The sequence below is a fragment of the Crinia signifera genome, chromosome 5, assembly GCF_055691185.1.
Source record: "Crinia signifera chromosome 5, ASM5569118v1, whole genome shotgun sequence".
NCBI classification, from domain to species: Eukaryota; Metazoa; Chordata; class Amphibia; order Anura; family Myobatrachidae; genus Crinia; species Crinia signifera.
In genome coordinates this window covers 288,059,206-288,079,286 of record NC_139221.1, presented here as the reverse complement: position 1 = coordinate 288,079,286, position 20,081 = coordinate 288,059,206, and the positions used below count along the sequence as shown (strand labels likewise).

The following is a 20,081-nucleotide window of genomic DNA, read 5'->3' as shown; positions in this document are numbered from 1 at the left end:
CAACAGGAACCCGAAGCGTGGCGAGCGCAGCGTGCCCGCGAGGGGCGGCGTTACGCGTCCTCCGACCTTTTCATACCCCCACCATCCACGTCGGCGTGGAGTTGAGAATAGAAAAGTGTGGGGAGCGGACGCGGATACCTTCACAGGTAAACGCGTCCCTTCGCGGGCTTCACATTTATCCGCGTCCCCTCGCGGGGCTCGCTGCGCTCGCCACGCTTCGGGCTCGGTGGCTCGCTGCGCTCGCCACACTATTCTATTCTCAACTCCACGCCGACGTGGATAGTGGGGGTATGAAAAGGTCGGAGGACGCGTACCGCCGCCCCTCGCGGGCTCGCTGCGCTCGCCACGCTTTGGGTTCACGTTGATCGTGGGGTGGCGTTAACAATTGTGGGGGCCATTTCACACTTCAGGGGGCCTATTTGTGCTCTGTGGCCCATTTAACATTGTTTCCTATGGAAAAATCGCGACCATTGAGGCACTGAACAGTAAAAACGGGTCAATTGAGACTTTTAACATTGTTCCCTATGGGAAATCGCGGGCATCGCGTCGGTCGCGTCGCACCCGGTTTTTTACTGCATGCAATGCCTGCGATTTTTTTACCCGCGATGACCGCGATCAGAATCGTGGGCGCCGTGATAAGTAAAGAGTACCCATTCATGTTATGACCTTTTGGGGAGCAATTCTTAGTGCATGATTTCAACCTCGTAAGCTGAAACATGGTGCCAGCATTGCAGCTCACACATAGCTGATAACACTGGTCAGGTCCCTGCACAGCTACAGTATCTCTGTCAGCTAGGCAGAGAAATATGTGCAAGGGCAGGGATAGCACAGTAAATAGGCTATCTGAAGATAATGGTTTTATCACAGGGCTCACTGCAGATTTATTTAATTTTTTTAGTAAATTTGGCCAAATCGCATTCCCCAATATAAGAATAGGAAATGCAGCCTTATTACTAACTAATATGTGAATTAAATGATTTGGCATATTTTTTCACAAAAACTGCTCCAAAAACTCTTTAATACACTTAACTAAACTAATGTGAAAAAGATGGGAAAAAATCCTTTTCTCACATTTTTTAAGTAAAACAACATGTTCATAAATCTGCCCTTGAGTGTTCTACAGTGGTAGAGAAAGTGATGTTCCTTATAGAAATTCAGTGGGAAAGTGTTATAAGTCTCTCCACCATTTTCCACCAAATCTTTAAACCAGGTAATTGCTGTAGCAACCATGGTCAAGGTTTGGTGTGACAGGGTCATATAAAAATGGCCCAGGTAGCATTACATGGGAATCTGACTGTGGTAGCCTGCTGTGTGAACAGTCATGTGAACCGAGTCATGCTAAAAGCATATCCATAGGGCTTACTAGGCTGAAGCTATGGGGCCCTGCAGAAACTAAGGACATTTAATTTTTTTTTGCTTGTGGATATGTTACCTGTGCTCTAGGGCCCCAATGGTTAAAGATGCTATGCACTCTGCGCCATAGCAAGGCACACTCGTAGTCAGCTAAGATTTGTTTTCAGACAATGGGAAGAGGGGAAACAGAGGACCAATAGCGCACTTAGATTCATTTCAAAAGAACAGGGTTTCAAACCGCTGTGACGCATTGGTAACAAGTAAGTTTGAATCCATGTTCAATTACTTAGGTCGTACCGAGGTTTTCGGTGAAAAATGGGTATTACCAGGTGCCTCCCCTTTAACTGCATTCTCCTAAATTTTATTTAAACAACTTGTTCAGACAATAGGACTTTTTGGTTGTGGAACACTATAATATGTGACTAAAAGGCATTCATACAGCAGCATACTGATCTACCCATCTGCTCCCATCTGAAGGAGGGTGTTACATTATGCACCACTATTGCTGATATTTCCCGGCCCACAATTCCTTGCTACTATACAATGGGAGATTACAGCAGCTCTAAATAATAGCACAATTATTTGATCATGATTTACCTTTTTTAGAGGTTTTAGTAGAACGACACCACATCCTTCTCCTCTTCCATATCCGTCTGCTTTGTTTGAAAAAGGTTTACTTGTACCATCCGGAGAAACCATTTTTGCCTTACTAAGAGCAACGTAGACGCGAGGTTCCATAATACAGCTGACTCCACCGCAAATCGCCATCTCACAATCTCCTGTTGAAGCAAAAATGTCCATTTATATCTCACTTGTCTGTATGCATCCTGCCTTTATGTATGTGTAGGTACAGTATATGCTTTGTAGCAGCAATATATACCAATATACTGTATACAAAATAGAAAGATGACATGCTGCCTGAGGTAACTTTTACAATTAGTCCGCAGTTAGTATCTTATTCATTCAGCCGAAAATGTTAGGAGTGTGCTCCAGTGCCGTCTCCTGCTCTTTACCATGAAGCCAGACAGCCACATTTGCCAACATGGCCGAAGCAACCTCACTGAGCATGCACGACCCCGTGCCCCTGTGTGACTCCTATGTACTACACCGCATCATGCAGCACGTCTTCCTGCATGCTTTCCATTACAACAAGTAAAGTTGGTGAACTGAGCATTTGATGATATGATTTTATTGAACTGCATCAATGTGACCTCACTGTCTCCTGTTCAACTTCAGGGGTGTGGCCAGAATGGGCTGATGGCACTGCCATGATAAACCCGTACCTGAACATAGTTGCTCGCACTGAGGCTCTCCCTGAGGGGATTTTGCAAAACTTGATAACTCTGCTGGGCGGCCCCCTACAGCCTAAGAAATTTCACAAAAACTGCAACCAGGTCTGAATAACTTAATACGTGATTGTCCATTTGTTCCTTTGGGGCGGATTTATCACCATCAGCATCCTCAGATGCAGAAGTGCTGTGCCAGATTCACAATGCGATAACTGATTACGTCACACAGATCTATTCATTATCGCATGCAGGGACAGAGCTTGCAAGTAAGGTCTGGCCCTGTGATACCAGTCCGCAGCAGCAGCAGGATTTTTTCTGTAAAGAATACCCCGGTCATGTGCTGCACATGCGCCACCGCTGCTATCAATGCCGCGAACACCTCCTCCCCATCGCAGTTTTTGGCTAGATTGCATTTCCCATTATACAGTAAGTATGGGCAATTTAATCTGCTTTCTAAAAAATAAAGATGTGAATTAAAGGGTTTGGAGCAGGTTTTCATGAAAACTTCTCTAAAAACCATTTGCATTCAGGTGATACTAAAATATCATTTTATTAAAAAATAACTTTAATAAAACGGCTCCTTTGCATTGGATGTTTTGAGAATAAACGGACATCCATTATATATGTCAGTTAGCATTAAAGCCTACATTACAGTTGCCAGGGTTCCAACAGGTGTAATAGAACACTGTCTATATGTTTTGCTTGATTTTATATATACTGTATATAAGACACTGTGTTACAGTATATACCTTGTCTGATGGCTTGGCAGGCGTAGTGCAATGCAACAAGGGACGAGGAACAGGCAGTGTCAATTGAAAGGGATGGCCCAGTCAAGTTGAAGCAATATGATATCCTATTTGCTGCGATGCATGATGATGTCCCGGTTCCATTAAAATGATTGATGTAATCAGGTGAATTATTATAAATGGTTTCAGCATCTCTGTTCATGAGACCTGTAAAAAGAAGGTGTAATGTATAAATATTGTTCATTTTTGGGCTGAACCCTCTCTTCCCTTTTTATACCGACAAACATCAATACTAATGCTTTTTTGGGAACTTGTTTCCTAGCATGGCACCCATCGGGTCCCATCGCATACCTTAACTTAAGGTATGCGATGGGACCCGACGGACCCGATTTTCTGGCTTTTTTTGAGGTTTCCCGACAAATGTAAAATCAGGTCCATCGCATGCCATTATAATGGCATACGATGCGACAGACCCGATTTTACATTGTAAGCATTTATGTAATGTTAAATTCCTATGTAAAATCGGGTCCATTGTATGCCATTATAATGGCATACAATGCGACCAATGCGATGGACCCGATTTTACATAGGAACCAATGTTAAATTGCCCCCCATACCCAATTTTTGATTGTATACCCACCCTGATGGGTAATTTCTATGTCAAATGCCCCCCATTGTTAACGCTACACCACGATGAATGCCAACCCGAAACGTGGCGAGCGCAGCACGCCCGTGAGGGGCGGCGGTACGCGTCCTCCGACCTTTTCATACCCCCACTATCCATGTCGGCGTGGAGTTGGTTTTATATAGTGTGGCGAGCGCATCGAGCCACCGAGCCCGAAGCGTGGCAAGCGGACGCGTAATAAGTCTGAAGTAATGCGCGTCCCCTGGCTCACTGTGCACACCACGCTTTGGGCACGGTGGCTCGCTGCGCTCGCCACACTATATAAAATCGACTCCACGCCGACAGGGATAGTGGGGGTATGAAAAGGTCGGAGGACGCGTACCGCCGCTCCTCGCAGGCTCCTTGCCCTCACCACTCTTCGGGCTCATGTTGATCGTGGCGTGGCGTTATCAATGGGGGGCATACAATGAAAAATGGGGTCTGGGGGGCATTTAACATTGGGGCCAATGTAAAAAATCGGGTCGGTCGGGTCAATCGCATTGCATGCAATTTGGTTGCATGCGATTCGATTGACCCGATTTTTGCAACCCGACTGCATACTATTAAAATCGGTGGCTCCGTGCAACGAAACAAGTACCCTTTTATTTTTTAATAACCGCTGGTGTGAGAATCCTCAATGGCTCTCTTCAGCAGTTTTTCATATTGGGATGCAATCTGTCAAGGTACATATGGAGGGGGTACCGTTCCGTTTTTTTGACTGGGGAACTCAGAACCTCCTCTGGAGGGCTATCAATCATACATTAAGAGGAAAGTAAAGGGACAGAGAATTTTGTTCCTCTTGGAATGACCCATTCCCAGGTTAAAAGGTTGGCATATGCAGAACCATAGTCTAAGGGGCTAATACAGGTTGGATAGAATAAGTAATCCAACCCATGTTGCCCCCAATGTTTGGGTTCTGCGAGTGCAGGACAGTGGACATCTCTGCCTAATTGACAGGCAGAGGCGTTTGTCGGAAGAGCATGAGTGGCTCTCTGGGGGGTGTGTGTGATGTCGTTCCCCCGAGTGGCCAGGTCAAGTATGCACCTTTTGTATTTGCATTGCTTAAGGATCGCATACAATAAGCTAGTGCGGGCAGCATATTGTACGCGATCAAAGCTGAATCATGCCCTAAAGCCACATTGGGTTGCATTGCACACAACTGCAGAGCAACCCATGGCAATTTTGACACTAAGGACTTCATTCAGATTGTGACAGAAGTACAGATTTTTGGTACTTTGCGCATGCACAGGATCTGTTATGTATGTGCGGGATTGGGTCCCATGGCATAGGATGCAGATCAGCATCAGAAATAATCATCAGTCATTAATTGACAGTCTGATACTATTTCTGAGCCTGCGAGTGGGCAGCGATGCTTCCTTTTGTGAAAACGGAGGCATGTTATCACTGTTTAGAGGATGGGAAGAGGCCAGGTACCTCAGTGGTAACATTCGTCTCTGTGACTGGTGGCTTAATAGGTGCCCTAAGCCACCGTAGGATGCATCTCACATTATAACTGCATTAGGAGGGGCCTGCCTGTAATAGACGCCTCCTTCAGTGTGCTATTGGGTTAACACCAGAATGGATTAGTGGCATACTGTAGGTCTTGGGTTTTGCTCTGTCTGCTGCTCTAGTAACACACAGCCCATATCAGGGAATCCTGACAAACAAATGATTCAGTACTTTGATTTAGGAGAAGTTTATCTGGGTATATGCTGAGCGATACGTCGTCTGCTTGGGCCGATTGTACTGACTTATGGCTTAATTTGGCACATATCAGGCAGTGTGTATGCCCAATATGTGCCCACTTGTGGTCGCTAGTGATGCAGTCAGGTTTCATGTGCTGCACATCAATCTTGATTACATTTGGCTGTATGTAAGCATGAAGGACAAATGAAGGACAAAACAGCGGTCATTTCATCCTTCATTAACATCGCTGAATGTGTACCCAGGTTCCGATATGTCAGCCCTTCGGCCCGCCATATCGGCTTGGTACATATCGCTTCAGAGTGTAAAAAGCTTTGCAGTATGGTAAATCAGGTATGGACAAATCAAACTATAAAGGTTATATCCTCTGGGGAGGCTAACTTCATGGACTAATATAGTACAACATGAATAATACCATAAATGATAGACTTTGAGGTTCCTAAAATTGTAGATTTAGCACCACTGCCTGAACATCTCAAGGGATTTCTTATATAAGATATAGATAAAATTCACTATTCCCAGATGGCGTGCTCCTTACACTATCTAACCCAACTAATGTTAACAAACAAAAATTAGAGGCACTCTCTCTACATATCCAACAGCGGGACCCACTCAGTACATATGCAAGGGTTGGGGACCCGCTCATTCATAATGCACTGCACTGGGTCCCCGCTCATTAGATATGTACAGGGCAGGACCAGCTCAGCGCTCACTGCTGCTTGGGTCACCTGTCAGTTCAGCCAGCAGTGCCCACCACAGACCCAGCTGGCGCCGCTCCCCCAAGCCGCCGTGGGGTTTGCCACATAATATGTAGCTACACCACTGCTCTCTTCCCAGCCCAGCACTTAGCACACACTGCCAGTCAAAGATCACCAGGTAAGTGCAATAGGAAGGTTACCCAAAAGTGGTTCATGTGCATTTTGTGGAAAATACCATGAGAACTGGTACATCTGCCCCCCCTGCGGTGCAGATGGATTTGCCCAATTTAGAAAGATTTGGCATTTACGATCAACTCTAAATTAGGTCCATAGTTTGGTATATTACTTGTCTTACCTATAAACACCCCAGTTTTGCTTCCACTGATGGTCTCTGTTGCATAACCTGCATTTTCCAGAGCCCTATACGTGCATTCCAGAAGCAGTTTGTGCTGGGGGTCCATATTTTCGGTCTCTGAAGAATGTATTCTAAATAGATTGTTGTCAAATTCATCAATTCTGAAATAGAGAAAAAGAGTTTGCTCTAAGACTACCAGCTAGCAAATGTGTAAATGTAAAATGTGATTTCTAGAGATGCTACACTAAGGATAGATTAACTGTCACGGTTTGTTAAAGCTACTGATGATTGGTGGCTTGGAGCCATGAATTTATAATATTTACTGTAATAAATGCTATACAAGCCTGATTTCACATTTATTAGAGTTGCAGCGTTAAATCCATGCGTAAAAGCTGCTGATCATCGCTAGTAAATCTTTACTTTTTGGTTGCATCATTGAAAGTGCCAGTCAGTAGCTATTGGAGTAATCCCTGACAACTGGAAAACATTGAATGTAGTCCCACTGCACAAAAGTGGAAGCAAGTAAGAGGTAAGCAACTATTGACCAGTGAGCCTTATATCAGTAGTAGGGAAATTGATGGAAACACTCTTAAAACAAAGAGTTGTAGAATATCACAAAACTATAAATTTACAGGATGCGAAACAGCATGGCTGTTACTGGGGGAAGATCATGTCAAACAAATCTTATTGACTTTTTTGACTGTGTGAATAAAATAATAGATCAGGGTGCGGCTGTAGATATAGCTTAACACCCCCCCCCAACAAGAATACTTGCGCTGCAGACTCAGGAGGGGAAGCTTCCTGGGGATGCCTGTTTAAACACGCAGCTTCAGGCCACCACGCGCTTACACACACTGACTTGAGCCCGTGCTGCTGCGGTGCTCATGTCAGTGTGTGTAAGCGGTAGCCGGAAGCTGCGTGTTCTGACAGGCATCCCCAGGAAGCTTCCCCTCCCGAGTCTGCAGCGCCGCGGCCGCATATATTCTTGTTAGGGGGGGTTTAGGTGTCAGCCGCCCACAGCAATCGGGTCCCGGGCGGCTGACTGCACGGATGTGTGGCTGATTCTGGGGCCCCTCCGATGGTCGGGGCCCAGGTCAGCTGTTCCCTTTGACCCCCCCTGTCGCCGGCCCTGGGTAGACACACTAAATGATTGATGATCTAGGTAATGGGTAAGGTAATGGTTAAGAGCATGGCAACTACAGTTTAATGCCAAAAAATGCAAAATCATGCACTTCGGTCTCAAAACCCCAAAGAATAAATATAGTATAAATAGCACTATAATGGAAACTACTGATGAAGAGAGGGATCTAGATGTCCCTATTTCAGGGGACGTAAAGGCAGGTAGGCAATGTAACAAAGCAATGAAGAAGGCAAGTCAGATGCTTGGTTGCATAGGGAGAGAAATCAGCAGTAGAAAGAAAGAAGTAATAATGCCACTGTATAGGTCATTGGTACAACCTCATATACAGTCATGTGTTCATTTCTGGGGGCCATATCTCCAGAAGGATATAAATACATAAGAGACTGTACAAAGAAGGGCAACTAAAATGGTGCATGGTCTACAATACAAAACTTACCCGGAAAGGCTAAAAGATCTTAATATGCATAGTTTAGAGCAGAGAAGGGAAAGGGGGACATGATAGAAACTTTCAAATATATCAATGGTTTTAACAAGGTAAAGGAGGGAGACATTTTTCACAGGAAGAGGAGCAGCACAACATGAGGACATGCACTGAAACTAGAGGGAGAAAATTCAGGGAAAATTTGAGGAAGAATTAGTTCACAGTAAGAGTAGTGGATAAGTGGAATAGCCTCATATCAGAGGTGGTAGAGTCCAATACAGTAGAGTAATTTAAACATGCTTGGGATAGGCATATTGGTATCTTTACAAAGACATAAATATAAAATGTGGTTTGAGGTAACATGTTTAAAAAAAGGGGCAGACTAGATGGGCAAAGTGGTCATCTGCCATCAAATTCTATGTTTCTATGAAAGTCAGGGAGACTCCCAAGTTTTTCAGGAATCCTGTGGATCTCTGGAAAAGTTAGACACCCCCTGCTGCGGTTATGCAATTCTCATTATTGTTACTCCATCCCCTCTTTATGATGATGCAACTGATGGGATCGCTTTTATCCTAGACATGAGTGGTTTGGTTGAAAACTGAAAACACCTTAACTTTGGAGATCCAACTGGACCGAGTTGGGTTTTGGATTTCATGTAAGTCTCTCCATTGTGATTCCAGGTGTTATTGTAGTGGGGTAGTGCTGCAGCTTCACCTATCTGCCAATGTGACAATGATTAATGGTGCTGAGCATCGGGAGCCAAGGCACACTGATTGCACAAGTGTGCAGTGCATTACTGGGAGTTGACTAAGTCCCATGACACTTTGCACCAGAGGGCAGAGGCTGAGACGTTTGTACTGAGCTCTGATTGGTGGAGCTCATTACATGTTTCTCAGGTGCATGGAGAACAGCAGCAGCAGCCTAGTCATGGGAGGGTTTTTAATCAGGCAGCACTGGGACTGTGAGGTCTAAGGTGCAGAGGGACAAACACAGGCTTTTATATATATATATATATATATATATATATATATATAGATACGTGGTTACCGGCACTCCAAGATACACATGACAACTGCTCGGGTGCTGCACTCAAAGGAATGGTTCTATCCTTGAAAACGGAGAAATGTTGGAGCTGATTGTGTCTGCATAGTCATTTTTGTGCCACTTTCCATACATCTATATCTATGTATCTATATATATATATATATATATATATATATCCCCTGCAGTTACCCATTGACCACGTTTATACTGCCTTTACTCTGTGTTTTGACAGTTTAATATTCTCCCATGCAGTTTGCAGCCAGTAATGACAAGTGCAAGGGGGACCCCCTGTCTAAAGTGCCCTGGGTCCCCCGAAGTCTTAATCTGGCACTGCAGGAGAGTATACAATGAGGTGGGCAAAAGTTAATGGAAATGACGTAAAATCTGCATATTATTAGCAGAAGTTTGACTTTTATGAGTGGCGTATTTCTATGATGCCATTGAATGAGCAGGGCACATTGTATAACAAAGTAAAGGCCTTGGTCTGCAGTTTTTCAGAAATTTGTAATTGGTTGCTTAATTTCGGAATTACTTATTGTGGTAAAACTTCTGTCTGTCATTTACAATGCATCACCAATGTGCTCTGGAATATGACATTTGGTGAACTCTCCCATTGAACCTGCTGGGGAACATGGAATATGTGGTCTGGAAACCAAGACAGTTTTTTTTTTGCAGAGATTTTTCTAAATTTGACTCCTAAGTATGTGAAAAGGGGTAAAACATTTTGTACAGCAACAATGGGAAGTTTGAAACCATGTACACCAGCTAGTTAATGGCATTAATGTTAACATTAATGTTAACATTAATGTTAACAAAAACAGGTCCAAGTTACATAATTTTAGCAGTTTTTATTGATTTTTAAAGAAGCCCCGATTCAAAACTGTACCAAAAACTTGAAGGTGGTTTTGCAAGACCAAAAAACAATGATCATTTTAAACCAAAACCATTGGGGTATGCCCTACTTTGAATGGACATATTTAATTTACTGCACACTTCTAGTTGCTAGCTGCACCTCTATTTATTGGCAAGCATGTTTATAATTAACAGATGGTTTCCCAGGTTTCATGAATCATTTATAAAATAACTTCCAACTACTTTACATAGACGCCTGCTGTATATGCTGTACATTTCTCTCCCTTCAGTTTCTGTGAATTTGAAATTCATATATTTACATATAAGAACATATACAATTGCAAAATAAATGTATAGCCGCTGAGGTTTTCTTTTATTAAAAATCAATCAATAAATTGCATTATATCGGAGTCTGTACTCGGAGAAATTCTATTGCATGGTAAACCGAAACAAAATAACTTATCTTGAAACATAACATACGTACCCCTCCACCAGGGCCGCTCGCCGGGTGCATATTTTGCCCGGATTGCTGTAATTTGAATCATACCAATTGCTGGTGTCAAATCTTTCCTTTGGTATCTCTGTTGTACAGTTTCTTCCCTCAACAATAACTTTCCAGAAATTATCAATTCCTTCACCTGTACAATAAAAATTATATAAATACAAGATATAACATATACAATAAATGTCAAATCTTTATTGTCATTGTATGTTTCATCAGCATGAACTACCATTTATTCCTTGATTGCACTTCCACTTATTGCGTGTTTTTGCTTCTAATAGTGGCACAGTACACCTTGCAGCCAACGGACATATGAAGTATGTGCAGGGCCGGCGCCACCACTAGGCAGCTTTAGGTATTTGCCTGGGGTCCCACCCTTGAGGTTAGGGGTGCAACCCCCCCCCCCCCCTCCCCCGAGCAACTCGGCTGCACACTAGTGTATGTGGGCCTTTACACTGTATGCTTCACGGAGGACACTGCACAAGGTTTAAGATGTTGGGGAGTACTAGGTACAAAGTGAAATAGTGACAACTGTAATATATATATATATATATATATATATATATATATATATATATATATATGGTACTTGTGTAGTTTCACGGCTTCGCTCGCCCACGCTGCGGGCTCGGTGACTCTCTACGCTCGCCACGCTATTTAAAATCAACTCCATGCCAACATGGATACTGGAGGTATGAACTATTCATGTTGGCATGGAGTTAAGTTACTTTTATTAACATAGTTTGTGGCGAGCGTAGAACCCGGAAGTAGCACGGCATCATTCTGGCGCCGTGAAACTACACAAGTACCATATATATATATATATATTTATATATAAGTTACATGGTGGAGGTTATTATTTACATTGCGTTTTGGTTAAAAATTATTATATACAGTGGAGTGATATTAAGTCAGTCAGTGTGTATGATAAATATGTGTGTTTGTGTTTATAAGACAGTGTAGTATGTGTACACAGATTTAATGGTCAGAGGATTTTGCCCCTGTGGATGTTAAAACTTAAAACATGCTACTTTCCTGACTGTGAGATTACCTGAATGTTTAAGGTTAAGTAAGAGATACTGTACATTAAATAGAGATTTATTTGAGTTCCTTTGGACAAATACATGCATTGACACATTTTATACATCACAATGCCTATAGATAAGAACACAATATATAATCAAGGGATCAAATCATGATAAGAAAAAGTGTCTATTCATGGTTTTTCTTATATTTTTGCTTTTGCTGGAACCTAACATTTTAACTTTAACTCTCAAAAAATCCTGTTTGCACCTGGGCAGCGGTGAAGCCTGTAAATTGTTCATCAGACATCCTGGCATCTGAACTGTAGTTTTACCAGCCAGCCAGGAATATACAAGAGTTATTCTTTTTATTTTGGTATTGGCAAGTGAGGTTGGTGGCTTGAAGCTGTAGATGTCGGGAAACTTTAAAGCAGCCTCAATAACCCATAAAATACATGTTAGTAACAAATCTCAATTTAGATCAACTTTTATTTGCAGTACACCCTTTTTGAGTCATATACACAGGGCTGCCGAGAGAGGGGGGAGAGGGTACTAAGTACCCGTGCCCAGGCTTGGTGGAGGTCCAACCCCCCCTTCCCCTTCCGTCTCTCCTGGGCAGCACACACTCACTGCACACGCTGGGTATGTGCTGCTGCTTCTGAGGGGGGAAGGGGGCACAATAACACTCCCCCCTTTAATTTAAAGTATGTTTTCACCCCCCCTAAACAATTTTGGGCGTTGCCTAATCACGGGAGGATGCCACGCCTCCCGAAATAAGGCCACACCCCCAAACAATTTACCTCTCGGCTGCCCTGCATATACAGTAGTGCTTTCACTTACATTTTAAGAAAAGCAGATCATGAACAAAATGTACAGTACACATATGTTTCATTACAAAAGACAGCATAAGAACAACTCACCTCCGGGAAAGTTGCACCCTATTCCAACTATTGCTATGTGGTCTTCTAGCTCATCCATTGCACAGATGCTGTAGTCATAATCCGCTTGTCAGACACTTGGAGAAAAATGAAAGATTATGAAGCGTATGTGATATGCAACTCAAAAGAGTTTGGTTTTGCTTTGCTGCACCTAGAAGATCCCTCTGGAATACACCAATGTGTATAAGTATTCTCACTTGTGTATCACCTCTCCAATCGTAATCAATTAATCATGTGTCTGGTAATATATATATAAATGTATTGTGTCTGGGGCCCTTCATGATCTCATTTCATTAAAAACTAGAGAACCTACTCTACTCCATGCTAGACAAGGTAATTCTTCCGCCTAACTCCTTCTGCTACCTGAACAAACTTCTAATCCTTTGGGGAACCCTACCTTCTTGCTCAGCAAACCTAATCTAGAATCAAATGTGCATAATGTAGAACACGCTCATTTTTTTTGCCTTTCCAAAATAACTGTAACTTCCACTTTATTCGTTTTTATAATATATCTAAAAAAAAGTTTTTTTTGTCTCTAAATTTTTTTGAGTCTGATCAAAATTGGCAAAAATGCTAGAAAAGCATAAAGAAAAACAGGAGCTTTTTCCAAGACAAATACATTTCTGAATATTTAAGTAGGAAGATTTAAAGACTTAGAATGCTGTGGGAACACATATTTTTAGTAGAGATGAGCTGTTCAATTTTACTGAAATCCATCCACCAAGTTTTGATCTCGAATCTAAAACCCAAATCTTGAGGGATTTATTTGGCATAAAAGTCCCTTGCTTATGATTTCACACTGGAAATTACTGGAAATAAATTTTATTGACATTAATAATACTGTAGGAACAAAAACAAGTCCACATTACATGTTTTTAGCAGTTTTTATACATTAGAAAGAAAACTGAATCCAATCTTGCAAAAAAACAGAACAATGACTTAGAACTAGGCATGTGTAAATTTACCCAGATCTCAAAATGGGATCTTATTGATTATCATCAGCTGTCACATGTTTTGGCTCGGTTAGTCAATAAGATCGCGTTTTGAGATCCGGATAAATCCAGATCTGCACATGATATTTTGGAACCAAACCCACAACACTCTAATAACATTGTCCCAAATTGGAATGCGATAATTGACTACAGTAATTAAATGATTAGCCTCGATCCAGAAAGGCTGGACACGGGAACAAGACCACCATATGGGCAGCCACAAAAATGCCACCACTGGAAATATGTTTGTACTGAGATGGAGCTTTTAGCACATAGAGTTTTTTTTTTTTTTAAAGCAATTTAGCAATTTAAGCACACACATACAGTGGTCATAGAGTTAAACAGTACAATTACTTATCAAGAAGACTAGCAACAATGCTAAAGGGATGAAACAGAAGATCGGGAATAGAAGGTCCGAGGTGGAAACAAAAAATGACAGAAGGGGGAAGGTATATAGGACGTCAAAATGAGGTCTATAGTTTCTTAGCATCTAATTTTATAGAACATATTAGCTGATGCTAAGGTAGTGACATAAAGCATTAACTAACCCATTGCAGCCAGAATCAAAATGTGTATTTAAAGACTCTACAACGTAAATTTACTAAAGCTCCTAAAAACGAAAAGAGGCGATGTCCCCCTTGGCAACCAATCAGATTCTGTCTATAATTTTTAAGGAGGCAACACAGAAATGATAGACACAATATGGTTTCTGTGAGCAACATCACTTCTATTTTTTCTTTTAAGCTTTTGTAAATTAACCCCTCCGCCTAATAATGGTCTGCAGGGGGACAGGAAGGGTGAGAAGATAAGTTTTTGTAAAATTGCTGACACTATTTTCAATTTTAGAAAGAGGGTAATGTCAAAACTAGATATGGTCTAGTAAGGTCATTTGCAATTTCATTTTCCATAATGGAAGCTGGTGACATTAGCCAAGATCGTTTTAATAAATAATACACAATTCTATAAAAAAAAAAGAGAGACGTAATAAATATTTCCTTCTGTTTTATGCAAATGTAAAACTTAAAAGACCTTATGTTTAAAGCTAAAAAATAATATTTATTATAAGTATCTGCTATTATTTGTGGATATGGGGCAGATAAATTAACTATTTTTTCGTTTTACTAAAATAGTGTGAAAAGGGGTGTTTTTTATTTTACACCCTTTTCACATTAAATTAGTGTTACTTGAATGCATTCATTAAAGGGCTTTTGGAGCAGTTTTTGTGAACAAAAAGCTTGAAGGCCCCATACATTAGTCCAACTTGTCCTAAAGACAAGTTGAACCTGATTGTCCCGGGATTAGGGACACTTCATGTGCCAAGTTTTGCATGTGATAAATTGCATGCAACTCCTGGGGAGCTGCATGCGGAGGGAACAGGGGGACGGCGGACACCGGTGAGGAGACCAGGAAGCGGGAGATAGCAGTGGATGGGGGATGCCCGATACCAGAGAGCTGGGCAGAGGGAGTAGGGGGGGGGGTGGCGGAGGGAACCAGGGAGCCGGGCAGCACCAGTGGGGGCACTTAAAAAAAAAAAGCCCCCATATTTTTGGAACCAGGACCAGTCCAAGAGTCGGGCTGGTTTCAGAAATACGGGGGACTCACCCCTACGCTTTTTGTCCCCCATATTTTTGGAACCCGGTCCGGCCCAATGAGCCGGGGGCTGGTTATGCTCAGGAGGGGGGACCCCCATGACATATTTTTTTTTTTTTTTAGTAAGTTTAACTTTTACACATTTTTAAAGACAGAACCATGCACAGATTTTTTTTGCAATTTTTGGTAACATTTACCAAAAAAACTCGCACCCTATTAAATTTGTGAGTTATATACTTATATACTACGTGGGAAAACATCTAGATGAAGTGTGAGAAAAAATTGTCAGTTAAAAAATGTGCGATTTTAGCAGTAAAAAGTGTGATTTTTGCTGCAATTCGCATCCTATTAAATGTGCGATATGTGCAATTCGGCAGTTTTTTGCAAATAATTAGCAAAAGTCTAAAGATCTTGCATTTTATTCTTTATTCTGTACAAATATGTTAAGGTGCCCATACACGCACCAATTATCGAATGCGTTTTGTACTTTTAAAGTACAAAACGCATAGCATATACAATAATCGTAGCTTGTTTATGGGCGGAAGCGATGCGACGTGATGCTCCCGGGTGTCCGATATTGTATGCTCCAAAAAGTATGTGCAGCACGTACTTTTTAGACCACATTAGAAAATTAACAGTACAAAAATGGGTTAAAATCGCATCGCACGCATCAAAATACACTTTGCATCGCATTCTGGCAGGAAAATTGTATCGAACAATTGTACAGTCAAAAACGCATAGCACAGTAAAATTGGTGCGTGTATGGGCACCTTTAAAGTATTTATTCGATTCACCTCATTTCTAATTGCATGCAATATATTTTATGGTATTAGTTTCAAGAAACCTTTCAGGTGATTTAAATTGTGCTATCTTAAGCACAATTCACGCTGCAGCTTTTTCATTTATACAAGTACTAACCTATAAGTACCGTATTTTTTCTTATTTGATATCTAGAGGCAATTATTACCTGATATTTGTGAAAAGCAATTATGACTTCAAACTTTAATTAATATTAAGTAATTGTAATTACATTTTTCCAATAATGCCAGAAATTATTTAAATAGAACTGTATTTTTCTAGTTTTAAAACAAACTGTTGAAACGGGAATGCAAACTGATCACAGTAAATTTTATCATGAAAAAAGACGTACTTTTTGAGATTTTTGTACTAAAGATTTTCTGGACAATTCAATTAGCCCTTTTTTTTCACTGCAAATGTACACAGGGATCCGTGCACTAAGGGGGGTATTCAATGTCAGGGGCACGGCTGTCGAGCTAGCGCGACAGCCGTGCCCCTGTCCCGTTCTCGGTGAGCTCGCCTGGAGCTCGGCAGTCGGGATTCAATGTCCCGGCCGCCGAGCGGCGAGAAGGGGGCGTGGCCGCGAGTTGCGGCCAGGAAGTGACGAGCTGCAGCCGGCAGCTCGTCACTTCCCGGCTGTTCTCGGCAGAACGAGCCCGACAGCTAGAGATGTCGGGCTCGTTCTGACAGGAAACCCTGTTCAATGCTGTCGGGGAAGACAGCATTGAATAGGGCCCGTCGAGCATCTCCCCCACAGGAGATGCTCGACGGCGATTGAATCTCCCCCTTAATCTGAATCCATGTGTTATGGTCCTGAAATAAACACATTTATTGCAGATTTGGTTTCTCTTGCCTCTGGCAAGTGACACAAAGTCACTGATAATACTAGGTATCGAGGATAATCGAATTGCCCCTCAGAATCATTTAGTTGCAGTAATTTACCATAGCAAATTGAATTCCCCCAATAATGTATAGGAATTGAGGACATTAGCATGCAGACAACCTTTGCCCTCTATAACAAACATACAGCTAAAATAAAAATTAACAGTTGTCTATCAGAACCCTTGACATATGTAAAAGAACCAGAGGATGTTCCCTATCCTAAAACTTTTTGTAATATTTTTATTAGGCATGTGAAGATCCGGATGTACCCGGATTTTAAAACGTGGTCTTATTGGCTATCCGGCTGTCACATGTTTTGGGCATACTCACAGTCTGATGAACAGGATTGCACCACCAACCACCCCACCGAACACCCGCCCACCCCCCTGCCGTCGAATCCCCTTGCTTGCATGCAAGGGGATGTGTACTCGAACACATCCCCTCTCATGAGGCAAAGGGGAGAGAAGTCATTTGATGGTCGCTGGCCATCGGATAATCTCTCCCCTTTGGTAATAAAAGTCCGTCTAGACTGTCTTCTTTCGATTGCTGATTGCCGGGGCGAGTGCGGACGTCATGTGACATCAGCTGCCCTCCCCGAGCCGACATTGACCCACCTGCATTCCTAGGGGAATGCCCAGTATTTTCATGGGTACACCCATAAAACACTGGGTGTTCCCCTGTATTTGCCCCTTGCCCGTCTCCTTCCCTCCCCTCACAGTGTGAACACCTCGTCGAGTTTGATACTCAAAAAAGATGTTTGCACAGGGGGTCAGCACATGCGCAGACCGCACCATCAGAAAAGGGTCGGAATCCGATCAAGCCTGAATCAGGCTCTATTTGTATAGCCAACTGTCAACCTATGTTAGCACCTCTGTCGCCCTGTGTATGTGCCAATGTCACCCTATGTTTGTGCCAATGTCACCCTGTGTATGTGCAAATGTCACCCTGTGTATATCCCTCTGTCGGGATATGGTCGGTTGGGCGACCATAAGATGGTCGAAAGTGGGCCAACAGGGGTCTAGGGTGACATGGGTGAAGGTCGACATGGGACAAGGTCGACAGGGGTCTAGGTCGATAGTCAAAAGTTTGACATGGGGTTTTTCACTGTTTTTTGAGCCGACGTGCCGAAAGGCGGAATTACATGCCCTACCATCCACTAGGGGTTGGTGGGAGAATTAAATAGTGCCCGAAGCATTGTGAGCGCAGTGAGCCATGCGAGGGGACTCGATGCACTTAAAACTGTGACCATGTCGACTGTGTCGGCATCCGGGTAAAAAAAAACAGTGAAAAACCCCATGTCGTCCTTTTGACTGTTAACCTAACCCATGTCGACCTAACGCATGTGTCAACCTAGACCCCTGTCGACCTTGTCCCATGTCGACCTAGACTCATGTTGACCTTCACCCATGCCGACCTAGACCCTTTTCGACCTTCCTGTGTGACGACCCAACGGTGTCAACCTAATGACTGTCAACCATCTTATGGTCAACCCAGTGATCCCAACCCCCTCTGTCATCCTTTGTGTATGCACCTCTGATAATAAGTAAAACTGTCTCACATGCTACTGGAGGCTGCTGAACACAGGAGGTGGGGGGAGACCCGCCGGAACCCGCTCACCCCTGCTGACTGATTTACAAAGGGCAGCTCTTATCGCAAGAACTGCCCTTTGTGATCCTAATCACATATGTTAGTATATATACGCGTTTAATACCAATGCGATGTTAATCACTGTTTGGATCATTATGAATCTTACAATAAACGCTGACAAACTTTCTGCTTGCGTACATGCTTCCTGCATCGCTGTCACAACAAAACATTGTAATCTTGAGAAAATATTGAATTTTTGCTAACAGAACCCATCGCAGTACTTAGTTTTTCAGCTCATCATTTAACACTACAAATGACATATATATTTTCACAATGTATGAAACTGACCAATTCATACATTAATTAAAAATCAAATAGCTGATTAATACAAGTGATTATATGGTATTTACCTTTTGTTAGGTTTCTCGAAAGCAGAGAAGTTAACATTATGAGGATAGGATCCCTCTTATATTCCATTATACAACTACAGTATCATGCTATTATCCAATCAGCTTGTCAGGAATCACATTGAACCAAGGCCAATTTATTTTAAATGTGACGTTTAAGAAATCTTTATGACACACAAAGGCAGATGAGTTAATTCTGTAGAAGTTGGAGGTGATAATCACCTTCCACTTTATCACTTCTTCAGGCTTCATAAATCTGACCCACAGTTATTGATGTCTTAAATGACAGCTTAAAAGTTAATGAATTATGTATTCAGTGTTATAATAAAGTATATCCCAATAAATAAGATAAACTTAATACCCACTAAGAAAGATAAACTAAATTCCCAATAAGAAAGTTAAATTAAATCCTCAATAATGAAGTTAAACTATCTACATTAACAGAAGTGGCTGCTTTGCATACATTGGAGGCCATATTCGGAGGCAGATTCTGCAGCTAACATGAGGTTGGTGATTGTTTTGTTAGGGCACCTGATGGTAGCGTCTACAACACGCTAACAGGATTTTTGCATCCAAAGTTGCAGAAGGTGGGTGCTGCAGTCTATGCATATTTAAACACAAGGATGTACACCAGAGAGGGGCTTATACTACTATTAGCATAAAGTTACAGAGGCAAATAGCAGCCACTCGTTACCAGTGGTGCAAGTAAGGCGGTACGGTGTACCTGTAAGAAATATATTGCAGGCACATTGTTGACCCGCAGCAGCTGCTGTTGCACACCGGCTTACCCGGCCAAACGGAAGCGATGTGACAGTCGTGCAGAGAGGGTGGGCTGCCCGGCTTTCTTCTGGGTAGGTCCATGGCTATTTGAAATATTGCGATAAGTCGACAGCCAAAAGGAGCTTGCGGCCCGGCAGCCAATCAGAAGCAGCTCCTAATGGCTGGTGACCCGGCGTGATATTTCAACTAGCCGTAGACTCAGAAGACAGCCAGGCAGCCCACTGCTCTCTGCCCGGTTGTCACATCGCTTCTGTTCTGCTGGGTGAGCTGATGTGCAAAAGCAGCAGCTGTGGGTTAAGGGGAATTGGTTTCAAAC

General features: G+C 42.5%; 1 protein-coding gene across 1 annotated transcript in view; it reads right to left on the bottom strand.

Annotated features, from left to right (window-relative positions):
- Positions 1-20,081, bottom strand: part of LOC146005813 (mycolipanoate synthase-like) — an 85,086-nt gene that overhangs the window by 6,010 nt on the left and 58,995 nt on the right. The window contains exons 2-6 of the mRNA XM_083145238.1: positions 12,712-12,806; positions 10,752-10,905; positions 6,810-6,970; positions 3,392-3,595; positions 1,951-2,132 (exon numbers count right to left, since the gene is read on the bottom strand). Coding sequence (XP_083001364.1) covers positions 1,951-2,132; positions 3,392-3,595; positions 6,810-6,970; positions 10,752-10,905; positions 12,712-12,769 — 759 coding nt within the window. The 5' untranslated portion in view covers positions 12,770-12,806. The remainder of the gene's footprint in view (positions 1-1,950; positions 2,133-3,391; positions 3,596-6,809; positions 6,971-10,751; positions 10,906-12,711; positions 12,807-20,081) is intronic.